This window comes from Anopheles arabiensis, chromosome 3 (assembly GCF_016920715.1).
Source record: "Anopheles arabiensis isolate DONGOLA chromosome 3, AaraD3, whole genome shotgun sequence".
NCBI lineage: Eukaryota > Metazoa > Arthropoda > Insecta > Diptera > Culicidae > Anopheles > Anopheles arabiensis.
In genome coordinates this window covers 11,930,992-11,945,281 of record NC_053518.1, presented here as the reverse complement: position 1 = coordinate 11,945,281, position 14,290 = coordinate 11,930,992, and the positions used below count along the sequence as shown (strand labels likewise).

The 14,290-nt window shown below is 49.3% G+C and overlaps 2 protein-coding genes across 10 annotated transcripts in view; one reads left to right on the top strand and one right to left on the bottom strand.

Moving 5' to 3' along the window:
- Positions 1-13,962, top strand: part of LOC120904822 (dedicator of cytokinesis protein 9) — a 90,676-nt gene extending 76,714 nt beyond the window's left edge. For 7 of the 8 annotated variants that reach the window (XM_040315217.1, XM_040315216.1, XM_040315213.1 and 4 more), the window contains exons 6-13: positions 3,833-4,520; positions 4,586-4,839; positions 4,924-5,262; positions 5,577-8,708; positions 8,778-8,924; positions 9,912-10,122; positions 10,189-10,483; positions 10,553-13,962. In XM_040315217.1, the coding sequence (XP_040171151.1) occupies positions 3,833-4,520; positions 4,586-4,839; positions 4,924-5,262; positions 5,577-8,708; positions 8,778-8,924; positions 9,912-10,122; positions 10,189-10,483; positions 10,553-10,790 (5,304 nt within the window). In that variant the 3' untranslated portion in view covers positions 10,791-13,962. The remainder of the gene's footprint in view (positions 1-3,832; positions 4,521-4,585; positions 4,840-4,923; positions 5,263-5,576; positions 8,709-8,777; positions 8,925-9,911; positions 10,123-10,188; positions 10,484-10,552) is intronic. The other variant, XM_040315218.1, reaches the window with a different exon arrangement.
- On the bottom strand, positions 8-2,551 carry LOC120904826 (UBX domain-containing protein 2). 2 transcript variants are annotated; one of them, XM_040315232.1, is made up of 2 exons: positions 2,024-2,551; positions 8-1,941 (listed from the first exon to the last, which is right to left on the bottom strand). In XM_040315232.1, the coding sequence occupies exon 2, from the start codon at positions 1,939-1,941 to the stop codon at positions 301-303; it is 1,641 nt and encodes a 546-aa protein (XP_040171166.1). In that variant the 5' UTR covers positions 2,024-2,551; the 3' UTR covers positions 8-300. The 2 variants fall into 2 exon arrangements, with proteins under 2 accessions (XP_040171166.1, XP_040171165.1); XM_040315231.1 differs by having other exon boundaries at positions 8-1,951; positions 2,024-2,550.
- Positions 13,963-14,290: the final 328 nt, after the last annotated feature.

Here is a 14,290-nt window from a genome sequence, read left to right as displayed (position 1 = left end):
CCGCAAATAATTCTAATACGTTTAATTTATTTTCAAGTACACGGTACATTAAAATTCCATCATTTACACGTCCTGTAGTCTCTCTTAACTGTAAAAGACGGCACACGGGCCCCAGGGCTGGAACAATGCATGAGCGAGGAAGGGAAAGTGGGGAAGCGCTTCCAGAAGGAAGTAGGGAGATTGAGAAGAAGAAGAAGGGGATGGTGGTTGTAATGCTATCTGCAGCGTGATATTACATTTCCACAATACACATAATACACGGCACTGCACAGCACAAACGCGCCCTCTGCCTGCCGCACTCTAATCGTCCGTCGTTACGTGAATCACAGCGTTCGGGTGAATCTTGAGCTCCAGCAGCGTTTTCGAAGTGTCCAGCACAGCCAGATCCGACTTGATGGCCTGGCAGAAGAATCGCACATCCACCGTCGCGTCCGTGGGGCGGCAGTGTTGCTCGTACTTCTGCCGCAGCTTTGCGATCGCTTGCTCGAGCGTGCGGGAACTTCGGAAGAACAGTCGCTCCGTCACGTTGCCCGGCATTTTCAGCAGGATGCGCGTTTTCTGATCCGGCGCCAGGCTTGATTCCGAATCGGAACTAAGCACCGGCGCAGCGGGTTCGTCCTCGAGCGTCGGAAGGCTTCGGTCATCCTTTTCCCAGGGATGTTGTGCCGGTTCTTCGTCGCTGCGCCTGGTTGACGGCGCGTTTGTGCTCTTTGCTTGTTCCGTTGCCGGTGCTTCCTTCTGTTTGTGAGGCGAGGCGGGTGCTGACGAGCCCGCTTTCGGTACGTCGGCGGCAAGTTTGCTGCTGCTGCTGCTGCCGGTTGGCCGGGGTGGCCGGTCGTTTTCCTCACTGTCACTTTCACTGTCCGTAATCTCCTGAAAGTCATCCTCATCGTCATCGATAACCGTAACCCAGCGGTTTCTGCTCGATCCGGCGGCTGTGCTGCTGGTTGACGACTGCTGTGCTTTGCTGCTGCTGCTGCTGCTACTTCCCTGACCGCTACTGCTGGCCCCGTACTGGGTGACACTCTTGCCCGATCCACCACCGTTCGAAGACGTGGAGGGACCGCCGCCGCCCATGCCGAGCTGGTACGCCCGGTTCAGATTAATCTCCTTGCCGTGGGGCGATTTGTTCTCCACCAGAAAGGTTTTGAGCGTTTCGAGAAATCGCGCCGGCGACAGATCGTTACCGGACAGATTCCGCACCTCCTCCCCTGTTCGCGGGTCAATCATGCCAATGTACGGCTCGGAACGGACCTTGTAAAACGTCTTAAACTTGGCCCCGTCCGTCGTTTTGTTCGACTGCTGCCAAAACACCAGATGATGGCGCATGAATTCCTTCAGCCGTGCGTCCGACCACAGATCGCGGTTCAGCGTTTGGCAGCTGAAGTTCAGATCGTCCTGCAAGTTCACCAGCAGCCACCGGTCGACCGAATTGCCGTGTCGCTGTGCCTGGTCGAATCCACCGGAGAACAGTATATCGAACGGTGGCATGAAGAGGGCCTCGAGCCGGGTCACCTTCTTCGCCGACGGGCCCTGGTCTTGCTGCATCAGCATCTGCTCCTGGATGCGGCCCTCCAGCTCAAAGTTGCGGAACGGCACCTCGGTAATGATGGCTGCCCGTCGCTTCCCGATCCGGGCACGGTTCATTTCGATCTGTGGCAGCAGTATCTCCGTCTTGCGCGGGATCGGAGCGCGAACGTTGTCGTCGTCGTCGTGCACGAGGGCCGCCCGGCCGCTCGGTGCGGACGACGGTCCCGAGCCACTGTCGTCGTCGTCGATTACGACGGCCGGTTCCGGGTTCAGGATGCCTTCGGGATTCTCGTAGAACGCGTTGATCGCTCCCTCCAGGTTGCCATTGTACGCGGTCAGCAGGTTGGTCGCTTGGTCCTCCTTTAGGCCAGTTATTTCAACCAGCGCTTTCACGTTCTCTTTGCTAGCCATCTAAAATGAGCTGTAAGAAGATTAGGTTCAAGAGTCTGATGTTAATTGAATTCGTTTTCAAAGTGAGAAATATACTGCTTACCGCTTGTTCGGCATCCAAAGTAGAGAGCACTCGTTCACCCGGTAATGTTTCTGGTATGGGGCTGAGCTGGACTGCTGTGATTTATTCGTTTTCTTATATTGTACTCACGATAAAACTGTCCGGCGATAAAACACTGCAAATTTATACCATTTTGCTGTGATAGAAGGGAAAACACATCACACGCCGCACTATTTCGGACACAACCGGACAAAGCACCACGATGGATGCTCCGCGATTTTACCGACGGCAAATCAGTCCCACACGCATACACTGCCCTAGCGCACGATGACCGAATGGTTTCCACCCACGGCCATACTCACTCAACCTGCGGCAATACAGCACTTTCCGCGTTCAAAACAATTGCCAAACGGAAAATGCACACTGCCACCACCACCGTTCTGCACACTTTGCTGATGAGTTTTCCACTTTATTTTTGGCGTGAAACAAACCGACTCCGACATCGGCAGGGAAAAAAGTGGCAAAAAATGACGGCAGCATGACAGCTAGAAGAACGCGCGCGCCATTCGAGTGCCGCTACTCGACTGCTCGACTGTCACCGATGTGCCCTGCTCTTTCGGCGGCTGCGCTCTCTTTCACTCTGGATTTACCGTCTGACTATGGATCAAAATGTATCGCTTGCGGACAAAATAGCTGTTTGGATTTTAAACGATTCATATCGTTGGATTGTTTTTTAGGGGTTGGGTTTTATCTTTGCTACAGCTTATTCAACTAGCATATTTATTAATCGAATAAGTTATGGCAGAGATAAAACCGTAAAGCAGTTAAACTCATATATTTTTCAAATTGAATATTTAATTCTGAAATGGGGTTTGTTGAATAGCTATGTTTTATTTACCTAAACACAAAAAAATATAAATTATATTAACAGATGAAACTTCATCATATAGCTGATTAAAATATCGTGATATAACAAATCAAAATTGCTCAAATTATTTTTCCAAAAACCACAACTTATTCATTAAAAAATAGCCTTTTCTACAGTCCAAAATCTCTCTGCATTACTATTTTCTGAAATTTTATGTTTTTGATTTTCCAAATTTTTCAAATAATTGAAATAATTTTTTTTGAAATGTCGGCATTGGTATGGCAACATTTAGGAATAGATGAGCGATTCTATGGCATTACAAATATCAAAAAGCGCATTCTTCAATGGTTAAAAATGGCTTCACCTTTTAACAAGCGAAGTAATTTCCTACAGGGAAGTTCTAGACAGTTGTAAGTTGTAAGCTGGAGCAACGTCAGCTGATAGTGCGCGATATTTCAATAATGCTTTAGATTTTACATTCTACGATATATTAGGAGCGGTGCTTACAATTCCTAAATTCATGAATGAATGAACCGTCGTTGCAATTGGCCTAGAATTGGTTTATGTACGTACCAGGACGTGGAAAGCAACAGGATGTGTTAAGATATTATAAACCTCTTCAATTTTCATCGTTTTGTACAGGTGTCTTACCCGAACATTTCAAAACTGTACGGAAAAACATGTTTTTGTTTCATTAGTTTCATTCACCACAGCACCGAAATGATAAAAAATAATCCTTTTTTTAATTGCAATAATTTTGCAAAATCTCTCTGATCAAGTTCTGCTTCATTAGTAACGCTAGCTACCAACAGAAGGCGACAGTTTTGATCACGACATGATCAATTTGGATATGATTTTGACCTCGGTTCTATACAAAACCTTCAATGATTTCAATTTTGTTGAAATAATAATTAATTTTAAAAAGGTTCATAGAATTTTATGTTTTCTAACCCCTTTTTATAAACAATTCTCTGTTTTTACAGATCGAACCATACCTCACCAGCGTGGCGCTGTACGATGCCCGAGCCGGCCGAAAGTTGAGCGAAAATTTCTACTTCGATCTCAACAAAGAGCACGTGCACGAACTGCTGACCGGCAGTTGCAAAGCCGAGCGGCCCGTCTGTGCCTCCCCGAACGCGGCCAACAAAGCGCACCACAATGGCAACGGCACGCTGAAACCGGGCCGCACCAAATGTGACACGCACAGTGACGAGCTGCACTCGGCGGCGGTCACCAAAGAGTGGCTGGCCCGTGCGAGGCAAGCCATTTTCAACGTGACCGTACCGCACGCGGACATCTTTATCGTGGTGCGGATCGACAAGATACTGCAGGGTGCCATCAATCCGTCGGTCGAGCCGTACCTGAAGACGACCAAAGACCCGAAGGTGCTGTGCAAGCTGCAGAAGACGATCAAGCAGTACGCGCAAAAGTGTGGCCACTATCGGATGCCGTTCGCGTGGGCCGCCCGGCCACTGTTTCAGCTGTACAGCAACGATCTGGACACGTCGTACGAGTTCCCGGCCATCTACCGGCAGGAGGGCGCGAAGCTGAAGGACGAGGAGCTGCTGAAGCTGCTGGCCGAGTACAGGAAGCCGGACAAGTTCAGCAAACTGACTGTGATACCGGGCTCCTTGAAGATTTACATTGAGGCACTGAACGAACTGCCCAACAGTAAGTTTTTGGGGTAGGTTTTCTGTAAGGATACAGTTTAATGATTTATTTTTCTCCCTTTGCAGACTGCCTTACAAACAGTTTGGTACCGTTGAATCCGTTCCCCATTCCACCCGTCGCGGATCCGACCGTCGAGGTGACGGAGTTTGCCAACAGCTCCGAGCAACACCTTCATCCCTTCGTACACTTTGTGAACCATCTGTTCGTGTATCCGCTGCATTTGAACTACGATAGTCAGAAGCATTTCTCCCGTGCCCGTAATTTGGCTGTGATCGTGGAGCTTCGCGACAGCGATACGGCCGAAGCCAAATCGATTGAGGTGAGAGCATCGTTTGCCGCGCTCGTTGATGATCATATTAATAAGAGGTTATACTAAAATACAAATTTCCACCAAATTTTCCAGTGTATCTACGGACGACCCGGGCAGGAGCAGCTGGTCTCGCAAATGTCTTGCCCGGTGCTGCACCACAACACCAGCCCGACCTGGTACGAGGAGATCAAGCTGCGCCTTCCGCTCAACATTACGCCCCAGCATCATTTGCTGTTTTCCTTCTTCCACGTGTCGTGCAATATTGCGAAAAAGAAAGACCTCACCACTACCAGCACCGAGCAGGCGGTCGGGTTCGCTTGGGTGCCCCTGCTGGCGAAAGGGAAAATCAACGTCGAGGAACAGTGTCTGCCGGTGGCGACCACCCTGCCAGTGGGCTATTTGTCGATCCAGCCGCTCGGTTTGGGCAGAGGGGTAAGTTGTCACTTTCCGCCTGCAAAAGCGCATACAAAACCAGCGACTCGAGCATTTTAGTCTGCATGATAGTCTTTTGATGATGCTAACACATACTAATAACGTTACGATTCGCCTATCGGCGAGTCGTATCCGCAAGGACTCTCCCTTAACATTGGTAGAAAAATCTAACCTTTTTTCCATGTGTATGTTCTCTCCCTCTCTCTCTTTCTTTTCTGTGGTTTGTGTATTTATTGTAAAAAAAAAACAACAACCTCCCACACTCCCAAAATATTGCCCGTCCATCCGCTACAAACCATTCCCCATTCGTTTAGCAGAACGCCGGTCCGGATGTGCAGTGGATCGACAACCAGCGGCCCATCTTCACCGTCAGCCTGCGGCTCGACTCGACCGTGCTGACTACCGACCAGCACCTGCACAATCTCTTCCTGCACGCGGAACGCTTGCTGGAGCACACGAAAACGATCGCCCCGCCGGACACGACGGAAACGTGCAAGATCCTGAAGGCGGCCCACGCGATACAGATCGGTTCGCTGATCACGTTTTTGCCCACCATACTGAACCAGCTGTTTGCGCTGCTCGTGGCGACCGGCAGCGAGGAGGTGGGCCTGAACATCATACGCCTGCTGGTCAATCTCTTTCACATGGTGGCGGAGGACGCGAAGCGCAAGGAGCTGCTCAGCGCTTACGTGAAGTACGTGTACCGCATCGACAGCCAGCCGGCGGGCGGGAGCTCGCCGACCGCGCAGCAGCACACCGTCCATGGGGAGCTGTGTCGGCATCTGCTCACGCTGCTCCACCCGAACAATACGGACTTTTTGGTGGTGAACAAGTTTCTGAAGTTTTCCGGCATCTTTTTCGAGGTGATTGTGAAGAGCATGGCGCAGTATCTGCTGTCGACCGGGCGCATCAAGATGCAGCGGAACGAGCGGTTTCCGAAAGAGTTTTGCAGCCGCATTGAGGCACTGTTTCAGGTGCTGGTGCCGTACATCAACTCCCGCCACAAGGACCTGCCGATGGAGACGGAGCAGCTCAACCAGAGCTTGTCCGTGTTTGTGAAGCGCTGCCTCTCGTTCATGGACCGCGGGTTCGTGTTTCGGTTGATACGGGTGTATATGGACCGGTGGGGACCGGGTGATTCGCGCATCCTGCAGGAGTATAAGTTTAGCTTCCTGCGGGAGGTGTGTTCCCACGAGCACTACGTACCGCTGAACCTGCCCTTCATGCTAACGCCCAACAATCGGGCGCCGGATCTGCTGCAACAGTTCTGCCTGTCGGAGGAGTACTGTCGGCAACACTTCCTGGTGGGCATTTTGCTGCAGGAGGTGAAGAGCTCACTGAACGAGGTGAACCACATTCGACGGCTGGGGCTGGTTACGCTGAAGGAGCTGCTTGCCAAGCACGATCTGGACGATCGCTACCAGAACAAGGGCCAGCAGAGCCGTCTGGCGATGCTGTACGTGCCCTGGCTGGGGATTGTGCTGGAGAACCTTAACCGCATATCGGACGGGACCGATCGGAAGGGCAAACACCATGACCCGGTCGGTGCTAATCGTATGTCGTGCAGCAGTAGCTACGTATTCGCGCGCGACTCGCTGCCCACGCTGCCCACGACGGCGACACCGTCCGCCGTGGCCTCCCAAACCAGCACACCAAAGTCCCGCTCGAACCGGGTGACGATGTTTATCGAGTACACGAGCCCGATCCGCTCGTCGCTGCATCTGAAGGATACGAGCTTTCTGGCGGCCATCGCCGGGCAGGGACAGGCGTCCGCCGCCCTGTCCAATGGGCACTCGAGCAGCTCGCTCAACTCGGAGTGCTCCACGCTGTCGCAGGACGGTACGGTGGTGATACGGAACCAGTTCAACGACTCGTCGTACGCCAACTCGGCCCGCCCGAGCCACGCGCGGTCGGTGAGCGTGACGCAGCCCACCATCATCCAGCGGACGGACAAGTTTTCCGTGACGGAAACCAAAGATCTGCTCGTCAGCTTCCTGTTCGTGGTGAAGCATCTGGCGCCGGAGCACATGATCGCCTGGTGGCACAACTGCACCGAAAGCGAGACGGTACAGTTCTTTACCGTGCTCGATCTGTGCCTGCTGTACTTCCGGTACGTGGGCAAAAAGCACGTCCAGGTGCCGGCCGAAGGGGGGCGCGATGCGAAGAGTAGCAAGGCGGCGAAAGCGAGCACCCTGCCGGCGCGGGTACTGCCGCCCAGCGCAATGAATGGCGGCGAGGCCGGGTTCGAGTCGGGCACGCTGAACCACACGGCGAACCGGGAAAATCTGGTCGAGGAAACGTGGCGCCTCAAGCAGGCCCTGTACGAATCGAACCTGGCGACGGAGATCGGGCTGATCGTGCTGGACTGCATTGGGCTGTACTCGGTCCAGTTCCGCGAGTCGATGCTCGACGGCACGGTGCTGCCGAAGATTGCGCGCGTCTATCTGCGCTTCCTGCAGCTCGGCCAGTCGGAGTCGCTCTCCAAGCACGTGTTTGCGGCGCTGCGCGCCTTCATCAACAACTTCTCGCAGGCCCTGTTCAAGGGTACGGCCGTGCTGTGCGGCCAGCTGGTGTACGAGCTGCTCAAGTGCTGCGACAGCCGGCTGGCCAGCTTGCGGCAGGAGGCGTGCGCCGTGCTGTATCTGCTGATGCGCAGCAACTTTGAGTTTAGCGGCCGGAAGGGGCTGACGCGCGTCCATCTGCAGGTGATCATTTCCGTGTCGCAGATGATCGGCAACGTGATCGGGCTGAACAATGCGCGCTTTCAGGAGTCGCTGTCCACGATCAACAACTACGCGAGCAGCGATAAGGCGATGAAGGGTACGGGCTTCCCGATGGAGGTGAAGGATTTGACGCGCCGCGTGCGTACCGTGCTGATGGCTACGGCACAGATGCAGGCGCACCACATGGACCCGGAGCGGTTGCTGGAGCTGCAGCACTCGCTCGCCAACTCGTACGCTTCCACGCCCGAGCTGCGCCAAACGTGGCTGACGACGATGGCCAACAACCATCTGCAGAATGGAAACATCTCCGAGGCGGCCTGCTGCTATCTGCACATTGCCGCGCTCGTGTCGGAGTACCTCAAGCTGAAGGGTTGCTGCCCGGTGGCGCTTGGGGCGGAATCGTTCGGGCGTATCTCGCGCAACATTCCGCGGGATGAGAAGGGCCTGAAGCTGGACAGTGGCACGCAGGACTCGCAGTACACGGAACAGTTTCTGCTGGAGCGGTTGAAGGAGTGCGCCGACTACTTGGATCGGGCCGAGCGGCTCGAGTGTCTCGGGGAGCTGTACCGGTTGATCCTGCCGATACTGGAATCGCGGCGGGATTATCCGGGGCTGACGCAGTGCTACGAGCATCTGGCACAGGCGTACACACGGGTGATCGAGTTCAACAAGTCGGGCAAGCGTTTGCTGGGTCGGTTCTACCGTGTGATTTTCTTCAGTCAGGTAAGAGAGTGTGCTTTTGTAATGGTTCGAATTATTTTATGTCATCAGTTAATTTTATTTTAATTTTAGCTTTATTTTGAGGAGGAAAACGCTGTGGAGTACATTTACAAGGAGCCAAAGGTGACGTCGCTGAGCGAAATTTCCGAACGATTGGACAAGCAGTACAGGGACAAGTTTGGGGCGGATAATGTTAAGATATTGAAGGACTCGGCACCTGTAAGTATAGCACGCATTGTCAATAACCACTGCTGCAAAATATCATGCGCATCACGAGATGTTCACCAACGAAAACAATGAACACATCTGTGGTAGCTTGATGATCATTGCTGATACTCAATGAAAGTGCGTCATGACATGCCGAATGCGACATGCGAGTGCTTAAGTCCAACTGACAAACTGAGCTTAATGTCGGCGCAAGCATAATCATGCCATTTTCTGGCTGTGATCAGAGCTGCCAAATGCCACTGTTTCAGTCACCAACACGATGTTCATATCAGCTCATCACATACACAACTGAGATGATCAGAAGTGAGGCTCAAACAGTTGGTGGATCAATCATATGCTTGGTGACATTTTGTTTAGCACCCAACTCTTGGTCACTCACTTGGTAATAATCACGACATTCTTGGAATACATTTGGCGGACTACAAGTAACAAAATGAGCATTCTTTCTCGCTCGGTCTGCTTTGATTGTCTGCCTGGTCAAACAAAGAGAGAAACCATGCTCATTTTGTTTCTTGGAACCACTTGCAAGGACCGCATATCTCCCATGACCATCGCGATGATCACCGACTGAAGTGACTGACCAAGAGATGGTAGCACACAATGTCACCAAGCATGTGATGGTTGCAACAATTGTGTGAGTGTCACCTATGATCATCACAATAGAGCTTGTGACACTGACATGATTTTATTTCAGCCGGAATTTGTCATGACTATGTCAGTGACATTTTGCAGAACTAATCACAGTAAAAAAGTCATGACAATGTGACTGACCAATCAATGGTCACAAAAATATCACGAAGCATGTGTTGGTCACACCAATCGTTTTGAATATCATCTCTGATTATCACAATTTAGACGCTGACATGGATTTTTTTCCAGTCAGAAGTTTTTATGACATTGACAATGACATTTTGCAGCACTGTGTGTAACAGTAACTGGAGGGTAAATTGATTTAATAATTCTCCCTCCATATCACAGGTTGATCAATCGACACTGGATCCAAAGATTGCCTACATTCAGGTGACGCACGTAACGCCCTACTTCTGCAAGGACGAGCTGGAAATGAGACCGACGGAGTTCGAGCAAAACCATGACGTGGACACGTTCATGTACGAAACACCGTTCACACCGTCCGGCGCCGCCCACGGCACTGTAGAGGATCAGTGGAAACGAAGAACGATCTTGACGAGTAAGCAAAACGGCACTTAATCCCGAAACCCGAACGGCATTTAATACAAATTTCCTTCCTCGGCAGCTCTACACAGCTTTCCGTACGTGTTGAAGCGTATCCCGGTGCGCGATCGGCAATCGCACGAGCTCAGCCCCATCGAGGTAGCGATCGACGAGATGCAGACGAAGGTGGCCGAGCTGGAGGAGATCGTAATGGGTCCGATCGATCTGAAGAAGCTGCAGCTACGGCTGCAGGGCAGTGTGGCGGTGACGGTGAACGCTGGCCCGCTTGCGTACGCGTCCGCCTTTCTCGACCCGGCCAAAGTTAGCACCAAAAAGTACCCACTGGACAAGGTGGAAGATCTGAAGGAAGTGTTCCGGTATGCATTCTCAGCAATCATAGTCCAATTTCGAGTCACTTTCATTGTTTCTTTTTTATTGTATTACAGCGATTTTATAAAAATCTGCTACACGGTCCTGCAAATCAACGCCAACCTTATCTCGTCCGATCAGCGCGAGTACCACAACGCGCTGAAGGAAAACTACGAAAACCTCTGCTCGGCGTTGAGCGATCTGCTGGGCGAGATCGTGTACCCGCTGGACGATGGGAATAATAACGCGCACCGGCACAGCTTGGCCCTGTTCAGTGCGATCAGCGGTGCACCAACGAACTCCAGCACTGCCTAAGTCCCGTCGGTCGGTGGAAATTGGTTTCAGTAGCATTGGGCGTTTTAAGGGATGCACAAAAATTGCGATCAAATTAAATACTCCGAACCCCGAACGGGTGGGTTTGAGGTATAGACAACAATATAGGGATAGAACACACATGCACAGACACGTACCACAAGGCATAGATGAATCCACTGACACAATGTTGCTCACGCTCACGCTGGTACCCGCCAGCAGCGAGCACAGCGCATTGCCACAAAGCTATGAGTAAGTTTACTCGGTACGATTCGCCGAAATTCTACCAAGTAGAGGTCAATTTTTATCCACGTTTAAACTAAAGTCAACAGTGATACTCTCATTGCGCTGGGTTTTATTTTTTACCCCGTATGTAGATCGTGTTGTTTCGTAAAGTATATTTAACAAAAAAACAGGCTTTACACCGTCGTTGGTTTCGATTGAATATTTTATACTAAAACTAATAATGTTGTTCATACTATAGCATTCAAAACTTCTCAAAAGCTCAGCGCCTAGCGGGGTCATTGTTTCTCGAAATTACTTCTAAATTGTAAACAGTTTATCCACAAAAAAAAAACAACAACACTACAATTGTTTCGTTCAAAACGAATCTCAACCGTATCTGAAGCGCACATCACGAAGCAGTAAACAAAAACATAGATAACACGCCAGTCACATCACGTTTTTTGGGAACGACAAAGTAACATGATTAAGATAAAAACAAAGAAAACAAACATATAAACACTAATTAAAGGCATTCAAATCTTTAGGGAGAAAATGCGCCTCAAACAATCGATCGCGCGCGCGCGCCCGCGCACCTGCTCGATCGATCCGTTTGATGGGCCATTTTCAAATTGGAACTTACCTCGCATAACTTAGTTTCAGTTTTTGTGGTCCTATTTGTGTGCTTTGTGTGGACAGCCAACGAACAACACGAATCGAAAGATCATATTGGAACGCGCTCTGGCAAACCTCTTACCAAACGCTGTCGCTGTACATATATATACATATATTTTTGCGTTGTGTAAGTGAAGTAGAGTTTTATTGTTGTTGTTGTTGTCGTCCTGAATTATTGTAAGCTTGCACGTGTTTGCGTGAAGACCGTACAAAAAGAAAAACAAGCAATCCCGCGTGCGCTCTCTATCTCCGTAAGGTGTGGGATTTGTAATACACCCTGCCTGGCACCACGCGCAAAGCTTTCCTGTGTGTATGTATGTATGATATGTATTGATTTTCCTGTACGTTTAAGATTTTGTTAATTATTGTTACCCTTTTTAGTAAGATTGTGCTTACACACATACGCAAGCCATACAGCCATTATACTGTAGAGAAGAAGAAAGGAAAAAAAAACGGATACATATTAACTATCCCTTTTGAAGGTAACAGCTCGCTCAGATGAAAATCCCGTATAACAAAATGCTTCCTCTCCTGTACTGTGTGTAGAGCGGTGGTTCACTAAAACCCCCCATACGCAAAGACTGCCAATACTAATCGGAAAACTACTCAAACGACTCAATTTTATCGAATCTTACACCAACACGTGTTTTTTCTAAACCGTTTTTGCACCAATTTTAAACCATCTTACTATCATCCTGTTCGTCTCTATACAAACTTATATAGAAAAATCAAAACAAAACACTAACGTATGTACGCAAACAATACAGTGTCACAAGGAAACGTTTTGTTCTTTAATTTAAGTAGATAGTTTTTTAATGGTAGCGATAGTGAAGCTGCTGCGTGTGCACTCAGGCACAACGTTGGCTTCAGCCCCCCCACAAAACAGTAAGGTAAAACACCATAGTAAGCAGCTGTCCGGATGGCCAAATCACCAAATCACCAACAGAGGGAGACGGCGTTAGGTGGAAATGCCAATTGTGACACTATTATAGTTTACAGACCGAAAGGAGAAAGTTAAGACACTTGTTTAGGGTGTGTACTTTTGGATAGTGAGTTCTAGGATTTATAGGTTTAACAGATCTTTTAATATTGTTTTAATTTCATTTATAAGCGCAAACTGTAAACAAAAATTGTAGCAAATTGAAACGAGTTCGTACTCGTACTCGTACTGTGGAGCAAGCAGAAGCAGAAGCTTATTTATGAAACATTAGTTCGAAAATAACCAACACAACAGCTACTTCCTATTACTGTGAGTATGTAAGACGTTTGTTTATTCCAATTTAAACCACCACCCAATTAGAATCTGCAGGACTGCACTCTATTCCAATTCTCTTCTATTCCAATTAAACCACCGCCCAATTAGAATCTGCAGGACTGCACTAGTCAGAACCAGCTTCCCGCTCCTTATCATCCGCTTTGTACGAGAATAATCGTCTATGTTTATGTGTGCATATTTAAACGCTATTGCGCATAACGATTTCTGTTTTCCGTTGAAGGCCGTTTGCCAGCGGCTAGCTTTGCACTTATGAATCTTTCCAACAAAAAAAAAAAACCAAGAGCTCTATATCGTATGGCATTGTATTGTATTACTAAGCTTCGTTGTTAAACATTCTCTGCGCTGCCATAAAGGCACTGTCTCTGTGTTTTAAGCATCAAGCATCTTCTCAGTGGACCACACGTGTAGTGCGCACAAATTGGCGTGCGCAAAATGTGATTAGCAGGCGCGCCCGGTGTTTGACCGCGCGCGCTCTATCTGTATCGTTGTTATGTGTTACGTGTGTCGCTGTTTTGTTGCCTCCCGAACACAAGTGTGTGTGTATTTGTCCATTTATAAACTATCGTTTATTGAGGGGAGGGAGAGAGAAATCACAAGCTATTTGAAACGTACAACATGGGGCGGAGACGTTCATTTATGGCCCCTTGTAACAAACGATCAAACGATCAAAAGCAAAACACCGTGACGCTGGAACAGGAATTACTCGGACGCTAGAAATTAAGTAGGTCATATTGAAAGACGGGAATGAGACTAGAATGCGCGAAATATTGTGTAACAGCAAACAACAAATTATACACAAATACTTTTCACAAAATAGTGATAAAAATAGTCAAAAGAAGCAAAAAATGTATGAAATTCAACGTCATAACGTAGCCGGTGGTTGCGTATACAATTCAAATTCAAGAAGCAGCAACACCTTCCCCCTTGCACTCGCGTTACCGCACAGAGGGTGGCTTTAAATCAAATAAACAATAGTAGGATCATTATTCCTGGATTACATTAGCGGTTCCGGCTTTGTCGCTGGTTTTAATGTTTGATAGAGCAAAACATCCGATTCGCCTAAACATAGCTTAATTTATTTACGTTGAGATGAGCATACAGGTAGCCTAACATCCGGCCGGAAGTGCTCTCCGCCGGTGGGTGCTTCCCATATCCAACAAAACCCCCATTACGAAAATGAGTGCCGTGCGTAACGCGCCAAGTGAGTGCGTATCTCACCGTGTGTGTTAGTGCATGTTCCCCCTTCCCCTTTTCACCGCCTGCTCTTCTTCGGCCCGCAATCGATCGATGTAAAATTATTCGTCCGCAACGTAGTTGCGTCCTGGATTCC